This window comes from Rhopalosiphum maidis, chromosome 4 (genome assembly GCF_003676215.2).
Source record: "Rhopalosiphum maidis isolate BTI-1 chromosome 4, ASM367621v3, whole genome shotgun sequence".
Classification (NCBI taxonomy): domain Eukaryota; kingdom Metazoa; phylum Arthropoda; class Insecta; order Hemiptera; family Aphididae; genus Rhopalosiphum; species Rhopalosiphum maidis.
In genome coordinates, this window is record NC_040880.1 from 27,329,482 (window position 1) to 27,352,261 (window position 22,780).

Genomic DNA, 22,780 nt, shown 5'->3' on the forward strand with positions numbered 1-22,780 from the left:
GTTCATATTTATTAGTATTTTGATGAACTCATAGAAAATTGTACGACGAATAATCGAATAAACATTTTTTATCCAGCTATGCACGTGATATATCAATTGTCAAATCACTACCGAACAGTTAACACCCACATACAGCAGTAATTAATTCAATTATTCAAAGATAACATTACTATATTTATTACTAATTAAATTTATCAATAAAGTGTGACCATAAACTGCATTTGTCATTGCTATCTATAGCTATATCTAAACATTCTAAACTAGCTATAAAAACTAATATAATTATTCGTATACTCGATAAAATTGTCAATAAATAAAATTGTCTATCTACCTAAAAATAAAAATAAAACTAGTATTTACTGCGAGGTCATTTGTAAGAACTAGTTGTTACTGAAAATTTAGTAATAACTAGGTACTTACCTATGAATAAAATTTTTAAAATTTTTAGTGTAGGTATATCAATTAGTAAAAATTAGGTGTCCCCATACAGAAAAATCGAATTCTTACAAACACCTATAACTTTACTCACCAGTTATTCTTGGTTTGAATTCTGATTTAATCTGATTTCGAGTAAGTATTCACTGCAACATAAAATATAATATATTATTTATTATTCACTAAAGACATTTTGCGCCCTTAAGATCAAAAATCTCAACTATAAATGTCAAGGATAACTTCTTATTATACCTATATAGGCCAGACAAACTATGTAAGCCTCTCTTAGTAGAATCTTTCTTGACATATCCAAGGATCTCCTGACTCTTTTTATAGTAAAGTAATATGTTATATTATTTTTATTTTATTTATAATATTATTATGTCCATCCACTACATCCAATAAATTTATTTTTTCTCGTGTTTTTTTAAATACTCTAGTGATTCAAATAAATGTTCATATCACCAAAATATTAGTTTAAATTACAATTTATATATTAATAGTATATACCTATCGTTCATCTAATGGATAACTAATAATAAAGTCGCAAACGGTTTTAGCTCTCTAAATTTTATTTTTACCAAGAAATTTTAAATTCTTGCCATAAATTCTGTACATTCATTGCTGTACCATTTATTAAACATTTTATAATGTTAAATCTATAAAAGAATAATAAATCTATATTCATCAAAAAGTTCAAGGTATATCGTACATGGTAACATATACAATGCCTATGAACTATTTGAAATCACCCCCATTATAATTAACCTATACGTGGCTACATCAACAAGTGTATGAGAATACCAGATGATCCATTTACAGAATTATTTTAAAGTAATAGCTAGGCCATAAAACAATAATAAAAAATGTTTTGACAAAAACGATAGTTTCTTAATATTAATAAGTCTTCCTATAGATTATAATTCTTGGATGCCCATCGGCATTGTGGCTTTATTTATGTAACTTGTTTTAAGTGACGCAAAACAAAATATCTAGTTATACTTATTATACTTCTTACGTGTTCACATTTAACACTTGTCTATATCTGATTATAATCAAATAACAAAATATGTTTACCTATTGGCTATTACTTATTACAAGTTATAACAATTATGTTTACATCGTTGCCAAGACTCTATAATCGAGATTTTGTATTATAATATTCTGTATAAGTAGTATAACATACACGTATAATGTATATTATTGACTACAGTATAAGTGCTTATTTTATAAGAGTATATGACGCACGGAAATCTGGTATATAAGCTAAATACATCAGGAAATTGATACAATATATTTTTTTTTATAAATCACGCCACGTTTAACTCGTTGAACAACATTGCGGACTTGCAAAACAAAATGTGTAAAAATATGAAACCAGTTTTGGCTTGAACCAGTGTACTTCTATATCAATATTATAACACAGATAGACATCATAGTACAAATTATTATATAAAATTATAAACGCATAATAATATAATGATATACGTAATTTGTATAGTGCTGTTGTTTTTTTTTTTTTTATATAATTAAATAATATCCGCGATAAGATGAATATTTTTTATGATATTATTTTGAATTTTGCAATCTTAACTATTCCAAACTAAAATAAATAATGTACAATAGGCATAAATAATAATGATAATAATGTATTTAGAGAATACCTCACACTCATAATTTCAATATACTCGGTGGCGTATAATAACTAGTCAAAGTGGGCCACTGAGATCTGGGACCCAGGCTAGTATTGTTTTTAATAAAGTACCCTAATTTAAAGTTTTTAGTATTTTATATTTATATCCGTGTAAACAAAATTTGAGGTTGATAAATTATTAATTAATAAAATTCTAACATATTTTATAATATAAAATTAATATACATTTTTTGAATATTAAAAAAAAAAAATCACGACATTTATTGTTAAGTTTTAGGTGATTGTTTACTAATATTTTATTTACAATGTAAATAGATATTATACTAATACATTTTTTTACTACTATAAATTAGTACCTATTACTTTGTAAATATAATAATATTAAAGTTATAAAGATCTTTGTTGAATGACTTTTTTGTTTTGTACACATTCTGTGTAAAAAAAGTAATGATGTGTTACCCTGCAATGCTATATTTAAGTACCAGAAGCATGACTTTAACAAAAAAATAAATTAAGTATGTATATCTACCTATATTATATCTTTTTAAATTTGATGCAGTGATAAATCAAATCTGTGAATTTAAAAATTTGATACATAATTACTAATTATTATTGTTTCCAATTTCTAAAACATTTATTATGATATAATGCTATGTCATTATCTTACAAATAATTATGTCTGAAAATTTCAAAGTAAATTGTTTTAAATCAGTTAAATGATTGTGTATGATGATTTTTTTTAAATTCAAAAGAACACCTACAAAGTATAAGTTACACGTCAAATACTTAATGATGTATAAGGTTTTACTAATATTAACACCGATTCATACGTGAAAAAGGTGTTGCATAGTATAATATTATATATTCATAAGTCATAACTTATACCGATTGGTGATTACCCACACATTTTTAGCAATAAATTGACTGTATACTAACTACAATAATTATAAACAATATTACAATAATATATGAGTTTGCCGATCACTGCAGATAGTAAATAATATATTAAGTATAATATTATATATACTTACTTGTATTTTATATTTTATTTTTCTACATTGTGCTCTTTATAATTTTAGGATAAATGTACTTTATTATTATTAAATAATATATATTGGACTTACGTATTTCGTAATTTTTTTTCAGTTATAAAAATATTTTGATTTTTGTAAACATTTTAATGCAATACTAAAACAAACTATTGTTTGGACGGGGGCCACTTGTTATGTCCGTTTATATGGGTCCCAGTGATCCAACACTCGCAACCGGTATAGTTGCGCCACTGCCCTGTGTTGTCTCAAACTTATAAACGTTCAACATAGTTAATTTGCAATCAACAGAACCAATTTTGTGTTGTTAGCTATAACATTAGAGTTAACTGATCTGTTAATTAACTTAATGATTAGAAAATTACTTGCAAAGTTGGTTTTCTATGATATTTTAATTTTTAATAAGCGTGTTATAAGCATTTCAAAATTATGGTAATATCGTACATACTTACCAATAACCTACTTATACCTTAATTAATTAAAATATCACGCAAACCAACTTACAAAGTTACAAATAGATAATGTTCTTACCTTTAAAAGTTAATACTTAATAAATAATAATACAAAAGTTGGTTTTGCTAAACTCAGACTTGCTACTTTGTACAACTGTACAACTTAGACAACATGCGGATGCTGATATGCAGGGTTGATGTCTTAGTAAAATGCTACTCTTTATAGAAGAAAGGCTCACCAACAAAACTTGACAGAATTTTAAAGGTTTATAATCATAGTTATTATTTATCATTATCAATAACAATGGCATGATTTTGGAGAAGTCTATGGTATACCGTCTAAGTGTATCACAGTACACTGCCATCATACGTAATATAATAATAATAATATTACAATACACAAAATTAGTAGTAATTATTAAATGGTAATTTTTCAGCATTTAATTTATACAATATTAATTGGCCACATTACATTTATTAATACATTAAAATATTCAACTTATAATTTCCATTATATTCCCTACACGATAATAATGTTATTATTACAACGGACGTAAAGAGATGATTGGCGACAGACGGACGGGACTCCGGGAGGTGTCCTTCCGCCCGCAGCGCGCGTGCGCGGCCTCTCGCTCGCACCCGACCATTACGGCGCCAGAGACGATTGTGACGGCAGACACACACACACACACACACACACACGCGCGCGCGCGAGCGACACATGACATACACATATATACACACACACACACACACACACACACACACACACACACACACATACACACGCACACACATGACATAAACACGAGCGCGCGCAGCGCGACGCACGCTCGCCAACGACTGTTATTTGAAGGCGGTTGCGAGTTGCGACGGTCATTTTGCAGTTTAGTGTTTACTGTTTAGTGATCATTCGTCCGTTCGTTGGGTGCGATCGTTTCGTTCCTATCCCGTGCCGCGATACTCCCTCGATCGTACATCGTATTTTCGTGTACATTATTCCGATTTTGTGGCCCAAATAATCACATACTTGCCCGTTGACTTTGCGTGCTGTGCACGGGCGTGAATTCCGTTCTGCTCGTAACCGTATAATATTATCGACGTCTACGGCCAAACGATATTATTAAATCGCATATCATATCCATAATATACACTACGCTTTAGACCCGACTCCACCAATTTTTTTCCATACACCCGATAAACACGGATAGCCGTCATGAGTCTGACGTCGTATCTAACGATCGCCAATGTCGCCGTGCACGTGCTCGGCACTATCACGTTCGTCTTCTCCGTCTACTATAATTACGTTTACGTCAACATACCCACGCACGTGAATCCCATCGACGACGCGTTCGGCGGTAAATTCAAATACCTCACGTTTTTGGACGGAGTAAGTAAATCGAATTTATAATGATAAACTATACTTTTATATAAATGTATAATGCCTTTGCCGTTTTCACACGCATCATGTTTTGCACTTTTGTTGCACATAAACGTCATAAATATCGTGTGTGAAACATTTATGTGTAGGTACCTACATTTCATTTTTCAACTAGAAATTTTTGAAACTGTTTCGTTTGTCTTAAATTCGAATTTATTATTGAACAATAAGGGTTGGTGCGTCATTTAAGTTCTTCAATTGTTGGATCTTACGTGTTTGCAGATAATTATAAAATTATTTTCAGGCATATCTAATATTGTGCTTACTTATTTTATATTTTGTCTTTTGTCATTTGCTATTTTATAGTACAAAACAAAATAGTGTGAATACATACACTTCAACCCTCCTCCCCCTTAAATGACTTATCTTTACAGGAGTCGAGATTACGATTTATTTATTAACGTTAATAGTAAACACTATGTAATAGTGCGATAGGGTTGATTAAGGAAATAATAACAGATATTTATAAAATGTGGTAGAAATTTTTACTGGAATCCGAGATCCTTGCCAAATTCCTCTCCATCGACCCTTTTGGAGTTAATAATAGAAATTTAGGAAATTAATTTAAGTTTTAGGTATTTGTGTGTATGTGAGTTTTTATTAATATATATATATAAATGTATATACTGTAGAGGTACCCTCGACCATAAATTTCGGATTCGTTTCCATTTGACCACGAAAAATGCAAGTAAATATTGTATATATTCAAAACAATATTTTTTTGTTTTAAGCAATTCTAAATTTAATTATTTTGATTTTTAAATTAAGTTAAACCAGAAATTTCTAATTGCATTTTAATTGTTTTAATCAACGGATATACAGACACTCGTACAGATATAAATAAAAAAAAAGTTGAAATATTAATAATAGGAAATTGTCTTAGGGCTTAGATCTAAATGAGAATTATCTTGACTCAAAAGTTAATACTATTATGTTTAGTCGCATAAATAATATTTTAACACTGAATTTTATCTCACTGTTAAAAGTGTAAGTGGTAAGTTTTTTCAGGTAAAAAAAATACCCTCGAGAATATACCTATACATAGGTACTAAAAATCATTAATATTTCATATAATCTCCATCTATATTCGAGAAACTCGGAAATTTCAAATAATTTATAAAAGCCGCTTCCTAATTAATATAGGACTCTAGTTTATAAAATCTCACAAATTTTATGCTTTTAAAATAATCCCATGTATACAGATCAGAAATCTTGGCTTTTAATCGATAAATGTTTAATTTGTTTATTTAAGTAAATATTTTTGAAAAATCATTGTTTGTTAGCTTAATGTAATTTAAAAGTATGTTTGATTCAAACATTAGTCTAATATGATTTAACAATTATTGGATATACACGTCGATTATAAAATCGACGGATTTTAAATCACATTGATACTCGTTTTAAAATGTATTACTTAAATCAAATTTTTGAACTGTATAATATATTAAAAACTTAAAATTTTCATAAAGCATCTGAGCGCCTTTATAAATTAGCAATTTTTCCCATAATGTATACCTAAATTTTCGAATTTCTCACTATTTGGTGGAATATTGCAAAAACTTAAAAAGTAATAAGGGAGAAGAAATGTGTAAAATCTGAGGTAAAAGCGAACTATCTGTTTCAAAAATCTTTATTATATGTACATATGCATATTGCATGCTTATGTTTATTTTAGATTGAAAATTAATCAATCACATACAGTTATTAGTGGTGATACGTGATCATGAACCGTAATATGTTGTGGTCACTATTAAGGGAAATTATATGAACAGTAAATACTATACCCATTTAAAATTTCAAGCTTCATTACATAAGTTAACAATGTAAAATCGTTAATTATAAGTTTATAAGTTTCAAATGTACCACACGTGAGAAAATCAATCAGTAGACTTCAATAATTTTACGGTTTATAATAATCTATTTCAAGGTCCAACATGACTTACGATATGTAAATTGTTCAACATTATACGGTGTTCAAACTGACTCGACAGTTTATATTATTATATTTTGCAACAAACCCTTCATTTAATAATTTGAAGCCAAGTTTATGTACGCAAATTATGTGTATGTGTATAACTGTATTATATTAGTTAAATATATAAATAATTTTAGTTATAGTAATATTTAAGGTTTTATTGTTTGTCGGGTATGCACTTAAACTTAATAAGTAACAGGTTATCAGAAATCAACATATTTTCGAAAACTATAAGTAGACAAAAGACATATAAAGTATACTCTTCTTAAAAATTTCTTTGATAAACTTATTTAATCAAGTTATACTTAAATTGTTACACTATTACTAAAAGTCCTATAATTTTTGTTCGATTATAACATGTAATATGTATATTAGTATATTTATTATTTATGTTATGGTTATTATTATTTTATTTTATTTTTTGGTCTTTGTTTTGATAAATTGTTAAGTAGGTAATTAAAATTTAAAAGCAACTATTAAACATTTGTTTAGGTTGAATTTAGGTTATAATTATAACTTAAATGGTGATTTTACTTTTTAAAAACATACTTTTAATTTTCAGTCTTCGTATACGTAATAGTTTTATTTTATAATCATAACAACTGCCATAACGCAAAAACGAGTAAGACGACTATGTAGTGAAAGTAATAATATGTTACTCATATATACAATACATACATTATTCTTCTAATCTCGATTCACCAAGAATTGATTTCGATCACGAGAATCAGACTTATAAGTTTGGTGTATTATTTGATTATTTTTTTAAAATAAATTGTTACAGAATATATTTGAGTAAAAAACTAATAGATACTATAATTTTATAAATATTCATGACCCACAGATAAATATAATGCAATAATAGTTGGTACTATTATACTCGATCTACATACTGCTTAGGTACGTATAACTTTTCGAATATAAACACTTTAATATACCATGTTGTCAGTTGTTACTTGTTTCATTATACTATCACATGTAGGTTTGTATATACTTAATCTATTTCAATTATTATGACTACTAATTAAACGAAATCTATTTACACATGCAAATATGCAGTAGCTTTACTTACCATACGGTAACCCTACTTGAAAATTATTATAGGTACAGTAACCTCCTTATAATAACATAATTGAAAAATCATTAAAATCGATCTGGAATTATAAAATTATTCTATTTAGAAATATAGGAATGTTAAAGATAAAAATAATGAAGCATTTTCACTACTTTTAAATATAAGACTACACTCGTATAGTCGTATATCATTTTCAAACTAACCTTACTAATTTATATATGTCGCTTTGTTATGTATCAAGTTTAACATTGACTAGTGCAATGTGTTTGATAAAAAAAAATATTACATACAATTTTATCTTTATTTATTAATTTATTTAGCTATACTTCTGTATTTTATAAATATGTCTCAAATTCATTATTTTTCATAATACAATCTACCTACTTACCTATTATTCATGCGTATATTATTACATAATTTTTAATAAATCATAATGAATAAAATGTAGTGGTTGAGGTAAATTATATTCTATTCATCCTAATTCAATAGTATTTTATCAGTCATTACAACTGTCTATGTTTAAATATATACATTTCGAGTAGGCGAATGAATGGCAAATTATTATATTACGAATTTAAGAATGTCCAAGGACACACTCACGATTCACAGACAATATAATAGTATATTATTATAAAACACAAACTAACTTAGCTAAAATATTATATATATTTTTCAAATTTTGATAACAGACGAGTAGACGACAGTGTAAAAATATAAGTATATATATTATATATATTAGTATCATTAATCGATGTTGTGGTTTTTGCAGCGTGTCTGTATTAGAATTAAAATAATGATTGTTATTTGGTGATTAAATTATGTTTAAAGATTGATTCCAAATGTCCACGGTGTTTATTAAATTGTTATTGAAAAGTTAACGAATTTTTTTTTTTTGTTAAATATAGTATAATTGCAGTGTACTTATTAACACACGCACGCTATAGGTGCTTGTGCGTTAACAAAAAAAAAAAAAAAAAAAACAGTTAAAATAATGAAATAATGGAATTACAAAATAACATTCGAAAAAAATATAAATATATGTTATACTGTATAGCCGTATATGATATACTGTACATATAATAAACATATTTATATATATATATATATAAATTCTTCGTATATTGCTGTGTTAAAGTAATTTGTTTCGTTACAGTATAATCGTGTTTTTTATTCATCATAGAGCAAAATAGTTTGTAAATTGTATGTAATCAGTACAAATATCGTATGTATGAATACGTCATACTGCAATACTGCATATAGCTACTTAGTATAATACTAAATAAACGTGTACATAAAACATAAGTACCTAATAATAAAGAATACCAATTTTATAGATACATAGTATATGCATTTTTTCGTAACCTCCGACAAATCAATCGTATATGTACTATTTTGTTTATAATATCGTATAATTGTATTCTAGTTTCACACGGTTTTAAAACCTTGAATTAAAAATACATTTACTTTAGTTGGTTAATTCATAGGAAAAGTTATAACTAATAAATAACAATAGCCCAGAACTTAGCTTTAATACTACTATTAATATTGAATATAATCTTTTAAATTGGTTCAAAGTAAAAACTAAGCTACGTTACTGGAGTAAAGCTCAGTAATAACCACACTTAGCAGTAGATTAGATAAATTATTAATAAAATTGAAAAATGATTTTAAATATACCACCTAGACTTAGTTTCCAATTTATACTAGTCCTATAAGTGAAATTTTTAAGCACTCTTTCATTTGAAAGCATTAAATATAAAAATTGCTTATCTAAAAATCTAAAAATCTTATTAAATATCAGAAATTTGATAAATATATATTTTTTACAATTATGTTTTATATGTCTTAATTGTTAATTACTTATTACGATTTTTTTATTATGATATAAACAAAATATGTTTAATTTAATTACTTTGCATTAATTTGTATTTATTTTATTTGTATAGTGTTTTCAAGCATTGTTTTTCCTATATGCTTTGATCGTGGATGTTTTCCCGTTGATTTTCCCTTCTAAATCATCGATCTTGGAAACCTTAGTTCAAGTAAAAAGCTTTTTCTTCGCCAGCGTTGCTTTTCCATTAAGTATGGTAAGTAAAACTATTAAATCTAATCATAATTTTAATATTTTTAGTGTTAAGTTGTATAGATAATAATCAATAATTTAAATATTATTAATATATTTTGGGATAAGGAGTACATAATATACATATCGACAATAAATACATGCCAATATGCCATTCAAATATGAATGTTGTTAATACTAATTATAACTTATACATTGATATTTATTTTATCTTCCCGTAATGGAAATCATTGCAGATTCTTCTTATTTATCATCCCTCAGATTATATTATATATGTACGTTCTATTTAGAAAGTTTATTTTAAACCATAAAAAATTTGTTTATATGATTTACCATTAATGTATAAAAACTGACCAATTATTATAAAACTATAACAATGTCCATTATATAATAAGCTTTACTTGCAGTGATTTAAAAATACATTAGCACAATTTTTTTTAATACGCGTTTGAATTAAATTTTTGACATCACGAAAAACAACTAATATATAATTTCGAAAATATTTAGCTCTTTTTAATTTATTATTTATACCATTAACTTACCTGTCCATGGTACGTCGATTGACAAAATACGAGTATTATTAAGTAATATCATATTCTGTTCAATGAGAAAACGCGCCGATTCTACATATTATTTACTCGTACACAGAAGAACCGATTTGTTTTTGAAAAAAATTAATTCAACTTTACTGTATAGATGTAAAAGTGTATAACTAATCAAAAAAATAATCATTAATAGCAAAATAAATAATAAAAGATCCTTAAAAATATATAAGCTGGTAGATAATCTCCGTTTAGCATCGTTTTTTGTAAGCAATGATTTATTGCTGAATTCAAATTACAGTAACCTGCCCAATGAGTATAGTTATTGTATTTTGTATTTATGATTTAAACTTTAATTGATGAAGTATGAAGGTATTCACTTCATAGTATGACGTATATTACAAAGTATTTTTTTTTTATCATTTATATAGCTTACAATGACCTATAATTGTATGGACTAATACAACAAAATGCGTTTAAATAAATATTATTAATTTTACGTCGTCAAATAATATACATCATAATACGTCATAATTCGATAGTATAGTATTAAAGTTCTTATTACTTTGAATCTACTAAAATATAGATTGAAGCATTAAATATAATTAATTAAGAGCCTAGGAATAAGTAAAGAAAAATTAATACAGAGCATTCACATGTAAAAAATAAAAGAATAAAAAAGTAAAAATCCTCGACATTGAACCATGACATATATAATATAAATTACTATCTTAAGTAAAAATATTTAATATTTGTTAGTGAATTCATGACTATTTGGGTTATGGACTGTGGTTATTATTTATTAATTATGGTTTATTAATCATTTTTATATGTCCTTCGAAATAATATAAAGAAAAATAAGAAAATATCGCTTTACCTTGGTTATCATCATACTTCATACAAATTTTCAAATAACTAATTTAATATTAATTAGTCAGATATGCAAAGAATATATTATAGTTATGCATGTATTGTATTTTTTTTATTGAATTTAAAAAATCAATGTTAAAGGTTATTACTCTATTAGTTTTAGAATATTCAATAATGATGGAAAGGGTTTACAATCATATGGTGGTTACATAAAATACTATTGAAGTTTTAGATTTTGAATATTATTAAATGTTGTATCTTTTTTTTAATGATGATTAAATAGCCAATTAGGTACAATTATAATTTATATTATTACTTTTTTACTTAAAACTATGTTTTGTAAAAATATTATTATAAAGATCAGTTCTTAAGAAATTGATCGTATTTTAGATGTTTACTGTTGATATATTTATAGCATTATTATTGTTGTGTTTAACTATTAGATTAATACCACAGGTTTTCTAGTTATACATTGGGGAGGTTCCTGTTTTCAGGCCATTAGAAACTTGTATGTTTACTTCGTATTACCGATTCGGAGAAAATTAATTCAAATTTTTTCTCTATTGTTTGGAATCGGCCAATCATAAATTGTGTTTTTAATTTATCTGAGTTTCGTCTACTGTCCTATACGGTTAATATAACGTCTAACTAAAATTATACTAAAATGTTTTATACTTATTAAAGTTATAGTTCCGCTAATAGTCATAGTTATAAGGACTTGAAAATTTTTACATATGTTTATATACTAAATGTCTAAATTTAAACTATGAAAATTGAATCTTGATATGATTAATAAAGTATTTATTAATTTATTCTTTGTCGGTTATTGGTCACAATTTTTTAAATAATAATTACTTATACAAAATGTATCCATAAATAAAACATTTGGTTTTTAATAAAGCTGTTACATCTTACATCTATACATGTTAAAGTTTTGAGTTTTATGATTATAAATAATAATTTTTGGAAGTGTTTTCTTCCTTATTATTGTCACAGTATTTGGCAAATATCCCAAGTGTGACATATTGTTGAAACATACATTTCAAAAATAAATAGATGTAAAATTGGCTTCACTAAATTTGTCGTAATGTTTGAAACCTAAGTTGCGAAGCATTGAAAAGTTATTTATATCGTGTATATACATATGTTTAAAAATAAATCGAGGATAAAATCAAACAAACTATACTCAGTATTTTATTTTGTGCTTTTGCCAATTGCCAGTGATGTTTACATACATAAATCTTTTAAAAAAAAACCTAGAAACATTATTTTATCAAATTTCAATATTTATTCGATTCTAAGAACTATGAATATTAAGAATTTAAATATTACTAAGCTATTTATTATTTTCCATATTAGATTTAATTATATATATATATATTAATTTCGAAAAAGAAAGTTCAAACTTGAAACAATTCCAATTTTAAATTACTTCAATATTTATTGCATTCTAAATGTTTATAATTATTTTTTATTAATACTATTTAGACATATAATAAAACAATATACTTTAGTAAAATAAAATTATTCCTGATTGTAAACTTTGTTTCCGCTAAGAACATTCACAGTGTAAATGTATAATACGCCAAATGGCAGGTATATCCTAATATCTAAAGCTGAACGTTGAACTCATTTCATAAAGTTAAAAAAAAATGGGAAGTCAGAAACTTAGAAGAATTCTATTGTATTATTATAGGTACTATACAATATACAGCCGATTAATTTCGAGTGTTGTCGTTAAGTAGTAATTGTCTAAAGTCATTGTAATAGATTATGCGCTATATTTTGAATTCAATGCTAAATCATTGTATACGAAAAACAATTCTGAACCCAGCCTCCTCCATTTTTAAATATAATTATATTTATTTCTATTCCTTTAAGTAGTTAATATTTTTGTAATATTTTTATTAACATGGTTGTTATTTAGACCAATTTTTACAAAAGAACATCGCATATAATAATATTATATTATATTTATAATTAACTATAGTCCTATTATATTGTTATTAATATATAATTTTATATGTTATAATCAATACAGTATCGAATTTTTCGAAATAAATTGGTATAAATATAAATATTTTTATTTTTTTTTAATTATTTTTTTCAATATACTGTAATTTTGTTATGAATCCCACTGTATTATGTCTGTATGTTATTTATAATAGAAAAACAATTTAGCCTAATTAAAAATTATTAAAATTATTTCAGTTTGTGTCTACGACCTTTTGGAGCTTGTGGTTTATCGACCGTAGTTTGGTGATGCCTAAAGATATAGACTTATATTTCCCAATTTGGCTGAACCACACAATGCACACATTCGTATTCGTATTCACCTGCTTAGAAATGGTCACCGCTTACCGACCATATCCATCCCGTATTTTCGGAATGACTACACATATCTGTCTGCAGTTATCTTATTTAATATGGTAAGTACAATAATTTTTATTAAGATTACCTACTGGTAAAATATGCAAAATTCAATTTACTTGTTATAACTTAGATAGAGTTAGGTAGAAATTACAAATTAATTTTATGAATCATAATCTACTATAAAAATGTAAATAATTCATAATTTGTATTAAATATTTCATAATTTTTAACTACTAGGGCGTTGAATTGTGTATAAATACAGCATAATTTATTAACTCAGATTAAAAATTAGCACGTTTCAATACTCTAAGTAAAATAAAACGTATTCATTATTATTTATAACATGATATTTTCACATATTTTGAATACATTTTCTTAAATGTTGTACGAATAAGTATTTTAATATTTTGTTAAGTATTTCGTATTTTGATATTGATAATAATCACGATTCTATAAGAATACCTATGTTCAATCTGTGAGTCTGTCGTAAATTGTAATAGAGAACGTCGTAATATAATATAAGAAAAATAGTTAAGCGATCTTTGATATCGCCATATCAATTATATAATCTGTTACTCTATAGTTCGTTAATCCAATTTTTAACTGGTACTTTTCATTTTTATTATAAATGTTAAACTATAATGTTGAATAAAAACATTTTGTTAAATAATTAACATATTTTTTAATGTATATTTTGTGAAAATAACAACATAAATATTTTCATACTTCAGTTTTTTAATATATAAAAATCCATGCTTTAGTGATTATTGCATACGCTAAATGGTATTACCAGTTTTTTTTTTTTTACCAGTTATCTGGTTATTTTTTCTATATTTTTGTTACCTTATGTTTATTTATTTTATAATTTAAAAAACAAGAAATATGAACGAATGATAACAAATACAACTAATAAATATTTCATTTATCTATAATATTAACATTGATGTAACAAGTTGATATTGTGAATTATTACTAACGATTTTACATGACCTAAAAATATTCATATAATTACCTTTTAAAATTGTATTTTAAAAATACATACTTTAAAACTCAATGTGTGTAGTGTAATGGCGAAATTGGTGGGGGAGGGGTACTATGTTTATAGAATAATTCTATGATAATATTGCTAAGTATTTTGAATAAAAAAATTTCTTTATTTTCTTTGAAGTACTTTATGAACAGCAACCGACTGTCATAATAAAGAAATACATTATAAAACTCAGAGAGCTTGAATCCGCTATATGGGTTTGAATATAATAAATCCAATAAATCGTTGTAGATATATGAAAAAACAATTTTGAGCAAAGAAGAGATGAACAATTTTAACTTAAAACTCTTATCAATTAGAATTTTTAGAATTTGAAGGGGTATTGTTTTACATTTTCATATTTCATATCTTAGATATTTAAATTAAAAATGAAATGACGTTTTAAATTCAAAATAATTTGTAAATTTTTAAAATTTAAATACCTAGATATTAAATTTAAAAAAAAACTAAATAATTTTTTAACACTAACCATAATTATATTTTTACAATACTGAACGACGTACGAGTATTTCAAGCGGTGCCTCTATTTCCACCTATATTGTAGTATTAGATAGGTACTTAGAAACAATTAATAAATCAATATTTTAACTTTAAAGTTAGTGTTGCAATTCTTGTAAGCATAGATGCAAATAGTATTTACAATTTTTGGAGGCTAAAGCTTAGGTCTACATTGAACTCTTATGATACTTATCCGGCATCAAAATATGTCTTAAAAGATATTGTAAATATGTAAAATCTTCAGTTTTTTTTGTGGGTGGGGGAGGAGTTAGATTATACAACTTTTAGAACATGATTAGTCCTTCTTAGTTCCTTGATATTTTCGTCTATGCCCTGTAAGAGTGTAAAACCAATGTCCAATTTTTTATTTCATTAATTTATAAAAACTTTTAAGGTTAAACATTCTCACACGAAATGACATAAATTAAGTACCTAGAGATAACCTTTTACCGTTACCTATAAATGAATATAATTTATAAAATATATTACATAATACTACATAGATATAAGATTACAACATTTCTTTTTTTTGTAGTTTTAAACAGGGTCAATATTAGAAAGCTATTTATTTATTTATGTATAATAAACGGGTATTAACCCTTTAACTATTAAGTTAACCTGTGTATTGCCTCGCAATTACATATAGAGTTTTTCAAACTATAAATAGTATGCGGTACTTGTTAACAAAATATTTCAAATTTTAATAAAGTCATGTTCATATTTTTTTTCCTATTACATTTATCACAATTCATGACTCATAAAATGTGAAAAATTCACTATTTTGCGTTTATATAGTTTAAATATTACTTATAAATTTACAAATAAATATAAGATATGGATTTAGTATTTACGTTTAATAAATTAAACTCTTACTTTAAAATCATTGAAATACAAAATAAATTATGGTTAGCACAGTTAAGTTATATTGTATAATGTAAAGTACTCGTATTTTATTAGAAATATTTTGCATAATTTTATCCATTAAGTCATATAATTATATAAATATTATAATATTTATATAGCTTGCAATAGTTATAGTCTTATAAATAATGTACAAGTAATCTAGACTCTAGTAGTTAGTTATTATTATTTGTATAAGGACTAAGAAAATATAGTAAATTACTCATTTACTATTATATTTTAAAGTTTAGTTTACACCTATAAATTAAAAAGACTTTTTTGTATAATTTACAGGATTCATATTGTGTATAGTCAATGCCATATGTGGGTATATCCGATTCTTACTCAGCTGAACCTGCCATTGAGATGCCTTTTCTTCCTGGGCACATTTGTGTACACATCTGTCTTATACATAGTTGGCGAATATTTCAACAAATTTGTCTGGGGCTATCAACCTCAAAAGGTACAAAACCAGTACGATCCTTAGACAAGAAGTTGAAAAGCTCTCTCAATACTGATTATTATTATTATTATTATTATTATTATCATTATTATTGTAATTTATAATTATTACTATGATTGTTTTTTTGATGACGGATATTCGATAAAAAAAGTTTATCTTTCGATTCAAGACTGTACAACAATGGATCTTAAGACGAAATTGTATAAGATAATGTGATTATTATATTGTATGGACGTGTGAAATATTTTATTTTTATTACCTACTTTATTGCTATTGTCTTTTTAGTATTAATATTTTTATTATTTGTGTGTGTGTATGTGTATGTGTGTGTGTGTGTGTGTGTGTGTACGCGCGCTTGTGTGCTTATGTGCGCACGTGTGTATGTGTGTATAATATATATATATATATATATATTGGATATAAAATAATATTACTGTATTACATTTCAATTCTATGATTTTTCTGTTAATTTTACCTTTAATTTATGAACATTATATTTATCACGTTCATCATATACATCACATCAAAGGTGGGCATGTTAATAAAAAAAAATAGCTAGAGTTAGTTTACTTAACTTTTAAAACGTTACAACTTCTAAGTTAAAAGTTATAAAAAAAAAATTTTAAATTTTAAAATATTAAATTAATATTTATTTTACTATCATTTAGAAAAGTACTTTAATATACGTGCAACTATGAATTTTTTTCAATAATTATAAACATTTTATTAAGCGGTAACCTAACTACTTGCTTCTCTTATTGCATATTGTAATGGTTTAAGCAAATTTCTTGTTCGTATTTAAGTATACTAAATTATTAACTCAAAATGTATTGATTATTTTTCCTTTATTTAAAATATTTTCTACGACATGATTAAAAGAACTTTTTTTTTATTTTAACTACAATTTTAGATTATTATAAACATGATTTCCATTTAATGTATACATATTTTTTCAAACTAATTGAACAAATATTATTTATTAGAATGAACAACTAATCTAGGTAAGTTATCAGGTTTAAAATAAAAATAAAATAACTAACTAATCGAATTAAAAAGTTTGAAAAATAGCTTTTTTACTAATTAACGCTCACCTTTGTATCATATATTATACGCCAATTAGTTATATTAAAATGTACTCCATTGGTCAAAGACAATATTATTAGATTTTACCAGAACGTTTTAATTCAATATTCTAACATACTTGGATGTTACATCTGTTCACAGGTTCAAGAAAAACGACAATAATATGATTTAACTATACAAACTCATTGTCGTTGATCAAAAACACATTACATTTATAATATAATAAAGTTATATACTTATATAACAATACCATTTCACCGTTGTACATATTCTTATCAACGCTTAATTTGCTTATAAATGCATGCATTTAATTTAATGTTTTGGTTTGACTGATTTTGTAATGCACTCATATTTATATATTTAACAAATTGTATATTACATATTAACATTGTTCCAAAATAATTTTAACTTGTTAGATATGATCTATACTCTATAGCATAATTATCTTGTACCAATTATAATTTATATACTAACTCATAATAAATTGTTGTTATTGGTTGTGTAATATATAAATTAATTATCTTTATTATTTATTTATATAATTGTTACTGAGCAACATACTAGACAAATTCAAATTCATAATTCATAATTATTATTATTACCTTTATTAGTCATACCTCACAATTAATACGCAGTTTGTAACCTCGCTCAGTATAGTATACCTAACCTATCTAACCTATGTTGTTAATTGAACGTTCCGGTGTTGTCAATAAGTCATTTTCAATTGATTACAAATTTTAATTTTAAAGTTTGTATAATAATATCTTTATAAAGTATATATGAGAGGACAATCTGATTTATCATTTATCAACTACAATTAATAAAACGCCTATTATTGTTTCAACGGTATTTTAATAAGCATATTTAACGATCTTAATGATAAAACAACAATCTAATAGTGGCTAATATTATAATACAATGATAATAATGTATATGTTTATTGAAACGAGGAAAGACAATATTTTTGTTTTTTGCTTACTCTTATGTATCTACGACCTAAATTTCAGATAGAAAATTAGATGAATGAAAGTACAAAGTACCATATTATGCAAAAATATTGATATTATTTACCTATTATATTATATTTATTACTTTATGGCTAATAAAAAATATTTTTCATATATCAATTTTATTTAGTTTAGTAACGTTTACATTAGTAGATAGAGATCAATTAGTAAAACGTATTATTATTTATCAGTGAATATTTTTTTTGCCTGCAATTAAAAATTAGATTAATACTTTCAATTGACCTATATTTATCTTTATATCTATATAGCTGAACACTTATTTAAAACTCATTAATTTAATAGAAATCGAACTCAACAATTAAGAGTTTATTTAAATAAATATAAACAAACTTGAAACTGATATCTATATACTATTAATACATGACGATTCAGAATCAGTACTATATGTATTTTTATTATTATATTATGTATTTATTAGTAGTATTATATCATAAAGTAATCTGAAAATTAATAATTTTTAATGATGATTTTCTACAGCTTAATATTCCGATTAATTACGATGTCCAATTTAGGCATCTAATAGTGCTTATACTACAATATTACCTACCTAATATACGTCTGTTATGGCCATATGCGACAATGTAGTTCGTAGCAGTCAATATTATCTACAATATTATTATTGTATTCTAGTTTTGTGTTTTTAATTGTAGTGATTTATTATCAAAGTTAAAGGTATGAACATTATCTGTGTTCTCTCGTTGGATTTTTACAACATTTTCATTTTTAAACAAGTTATGAACATTATTACATTTTTATATTCTACATAGTATCATAATTTATTACAATATTGTAAAAAGTCAACGATAGAACACAAATAATGTTCGTTCGTACCATTAAGTTTTATTATAGATTTATTAACTTTAATATTTTTTAAGCTAATAAAACTGGAACTACTAAATTTAAATATTGATATGTTGTGCGTTACATAGATAGAGTCAAAACATAATATGTGGGTGCGATATCTTCATCATGATAAATTACATTACACGCATATAGAAAGTGCACTTGCATGGCATTGAAAGTGACGATTGACTAGTTAGTGTTCTTTATCATGAGTATAAATTAAAATCACATGATATGACATAAAAGGTCAGATATGAGTCTTCTGCCGATTATTATAGAGCCTTAGATACGTTGTAAATAAATCATAAATGTAAGATATACATTTTTAAATATAATTTTTTCACTACAAAAAATATACATGTATTTATTATGGAAACGTAGGTATTAGGTACCTACATAATATGGTCTAAATACAATGTGGCAATGCAGTATGCATGTACCTATCTAATATACAAATAATTGCAAAAATGCACTAGTAGTGCTTAATAAATAATTATTATATATCAATATATCATAAATACCAAATATATTTTGAATTTGCCAATTTATATTTATTATTAATTATTATGTATTAGATATTAAGCTATTGATAGGTATATTAATGTAATATAATATAGGTGCTCGTTTATTTTGCGTACGACGATCTATTATTCGGTTGGAAAACGTCGATAATTGAGGATCATGATATTTATATTATATTATAATACCTATTTATATTGTTCTTTTGAATTGATGTCAAGTTATTGCTTAAATGCTAAACAAATAATATTATACAATATAACTGTCAATAGCAATATGCAACAGTTTCGTATTTTTATGACTTCCGTTTAATATAATTTGAAAAACGAATTGCTATGCTGACAAGTGAAAACTACATGTGTGTATAGTATAGAATCATTAATCATTATATACCACTTAATCAAAAGCCTTATAAATATTATATGTATCTACATGTAATATTATACACTATGTATTATACTATAGCGCTATATATAGGTACATTATACACATCCACATGTCATATGTATGAAGGTACATAATAATATAGTATAACCAGTATAGGGTTATCACTCGTATTATATATTGAGTATCTAGATTATAAGTAATTATTAGGTATATAATACGCATTAAAACCTGTAACGTCTTGCCCTAGTACATTCTAAGTTTATGACCCATGCACAAAATTAAATTTGGCCACAAGCGTTAACTTTTACTGAAGTACGATGGTGTAGTTACGTTTATCGCTCTATGCTCGTTCTTTTTAAGACCTTAACGACTCATATGCATGGTTTGTATAGCCTAATTCAATAATTAAAGGTTGAACGTTAAAATTCGCAAGGCAAAGTATAACACATACACATTTTATATGCTCGGAAACACATAAATTACATTAAAACAAACATTTTATTTTTATAATACTTTACACATTATTGTAACCCTTGAGATAGTCATTCGCCTGTTACACATACACTCGCACTCCTGCTGATAGCTGCAAGTAACGAGACTCTCTTCGCACACATGGCAACGTGATGGCGTTTAAAAGACATATTAATATTATAATATACGAGTATATTGTGTTTCCTCGGCAAAATTTGCTTCTTGGCCTCTACCTATGTCCTATATATTACTATATTAGTGACTAAAAGGCTGAAACATAGATTATGATACATATTATATCCTTATGCTAAATATATATTGTATTATTATATGTTAACAATCGTCTGTCCGTCTATTCCGTCTATACAGTTACGACAGTATATATTATAGGTGCATAATAAGGTACATTATACAATTACAATATAGGTACTATAAAATAAAAATGCTAAAAGTAAGTATTAACTATAATAATGATGTAACCTCAGACCTCAGCATTTTAAATAGTCCAATGACGTAGAAAAACGAATTTTATAAGTAATTATTTAATTTTTTTAAGACTTTCGAGTCTAAAATTTTAAATATTAAAAATAATTGTATTTTTAATAGCAAATTATAAGCTATAGTGATTCACGTCGCTGACATTGATATCCGTCTTATGAGTTTCGACTTTTCTACGGATTTGAGCGACGTGTGATCATCCTTTAAATTAAATAGTACACATTGTTCTGTCGATAACGTTCTGGCCTTCACGTGTTTGTATTATTAATTTGTCAAGCAGAATATGTGTCACCAACTATTATAGTATTTTATATAAGAATTTCTACGTTAGAGCCATGGCTCGTATCAGTACATATCTATAGCCAAGTAAGGATGTCCCACACAACCGCTCCGTATTCCGTTAATTTAACGTAGCTATAGGTAGTAGGTACTGAAACTACGAGCAGAGGAAAATTGTATGGTATTGCGTTTAATAAATGCCAAGTATCTTAGAGCTTTATCTGCCGTGCATTTATGCAATGCTCGAAGTTTAATGATAAATGAGTGTAGTGAATAGGTACCGGAGATTCTTATAACGGAAAACACGGTCAAGAATATGGTGCTAAAATAAAAATAATAGGTAGGTAGTTATGGTGAATAGGAGACCGCTGTTCCTGTCTTGAAAAAGCCATAATATGATATTTGTTTATATTATTTATTAAAGCTAAAACCAATACCTGGGTACCGTGTTTTCAGCTTGCAAAAATTTCGCGTTCAGATTGTAAAATAAGACATTGATTAGGGTTGTACAGTGGGGTGTCCAGAACTTTTTTTGTGGATGGGCCACAAAAGATAAGTTCAGAATGGTTTTACCCCCTCCTCATATTATAATTTTATCTATTTAAGTTTTAGTATTTTTATTCTAAACGACTAATTTTAATATTTTTATAATAAATGGTAGCTTACCTTTTATTAAAACATAAACTCTTCAAATATTAAATCTTACATTTTTATTGAAATATACCTAACCTAATCAAAACAATTTTCTTTCTAACTGTAAATCATATTTTCATTTTTCATTGAGCATCGGACTTATACTAGTCTAGTACTTATA

The 22,780-nt window shown here is 25.5% G+C and overlaps 1 protein-coding gene across 2 annotated transcripts; it reads left to right on the plus strand.

Annotated features, from left to right (window-relative positions):
- The first annotated feature begins 4,432 nt into the window (after positions 1–4,432).
- Positions 4,433–18,286, plus strand: LOC113549605 (androgen-dependent TFPI-regulating protein-like). Of its 2 annotated transcripts, XM_026950989.1 has the most exons (5): positions 4,433–4,980; positions 10,028–10,168; positions 13,788–14,005; positions 16,690–16,858; positions 18,083–18,286. In XM_026950989.1, the coding sequence occupies exons 1-5, from the start codon at positions 4,807–4,809 to the stop codon at positions 18,101–18,103; spliced, it is 723 nt and encodes a 240-aa protein (XP_026806790.1). In that variant the 5' UTR covers positions 4,433–4,806; the 3' UTR covers positions 18,104–18,286. The 2 variants fall into 2 exon arrangements, with proteins under 2 accessions (XP_026806790.1, XP_026806789.1); XM_026950988.1 differs by lacking the exon at positions 18,083–18,286 and having other exon boundaries at positions 4,807–4,980; positions 16,690–17,102.
- Positions 18,287–22,780: the final 4,494 nt, after the last annotated feature.

Bases quoted from the DNA above. Each gene is read 5' to 3' on its own strand.
- LOC113549605 (XM_026950988.1), top strand. From the start codon at position 4,807: ATGAGTCTGACGTCGTATCTAACGATCGCCAATGTCGCCGTGCACGTG. The intron at 4,981-10,027 runs GTAAGTAAATCG...TTATTTGTATAG, and splicing joins ACCTCACGTTTTTGGACGGA to TGTTTTCAAGCATTGTTTTT. The intron at 14,006-16,689 runs GTAAGTACAATA...TATAATTTACAG, and splicing joins CAGTTATCTTATTTAATATG to GATTCATATTGTGTATAGTC.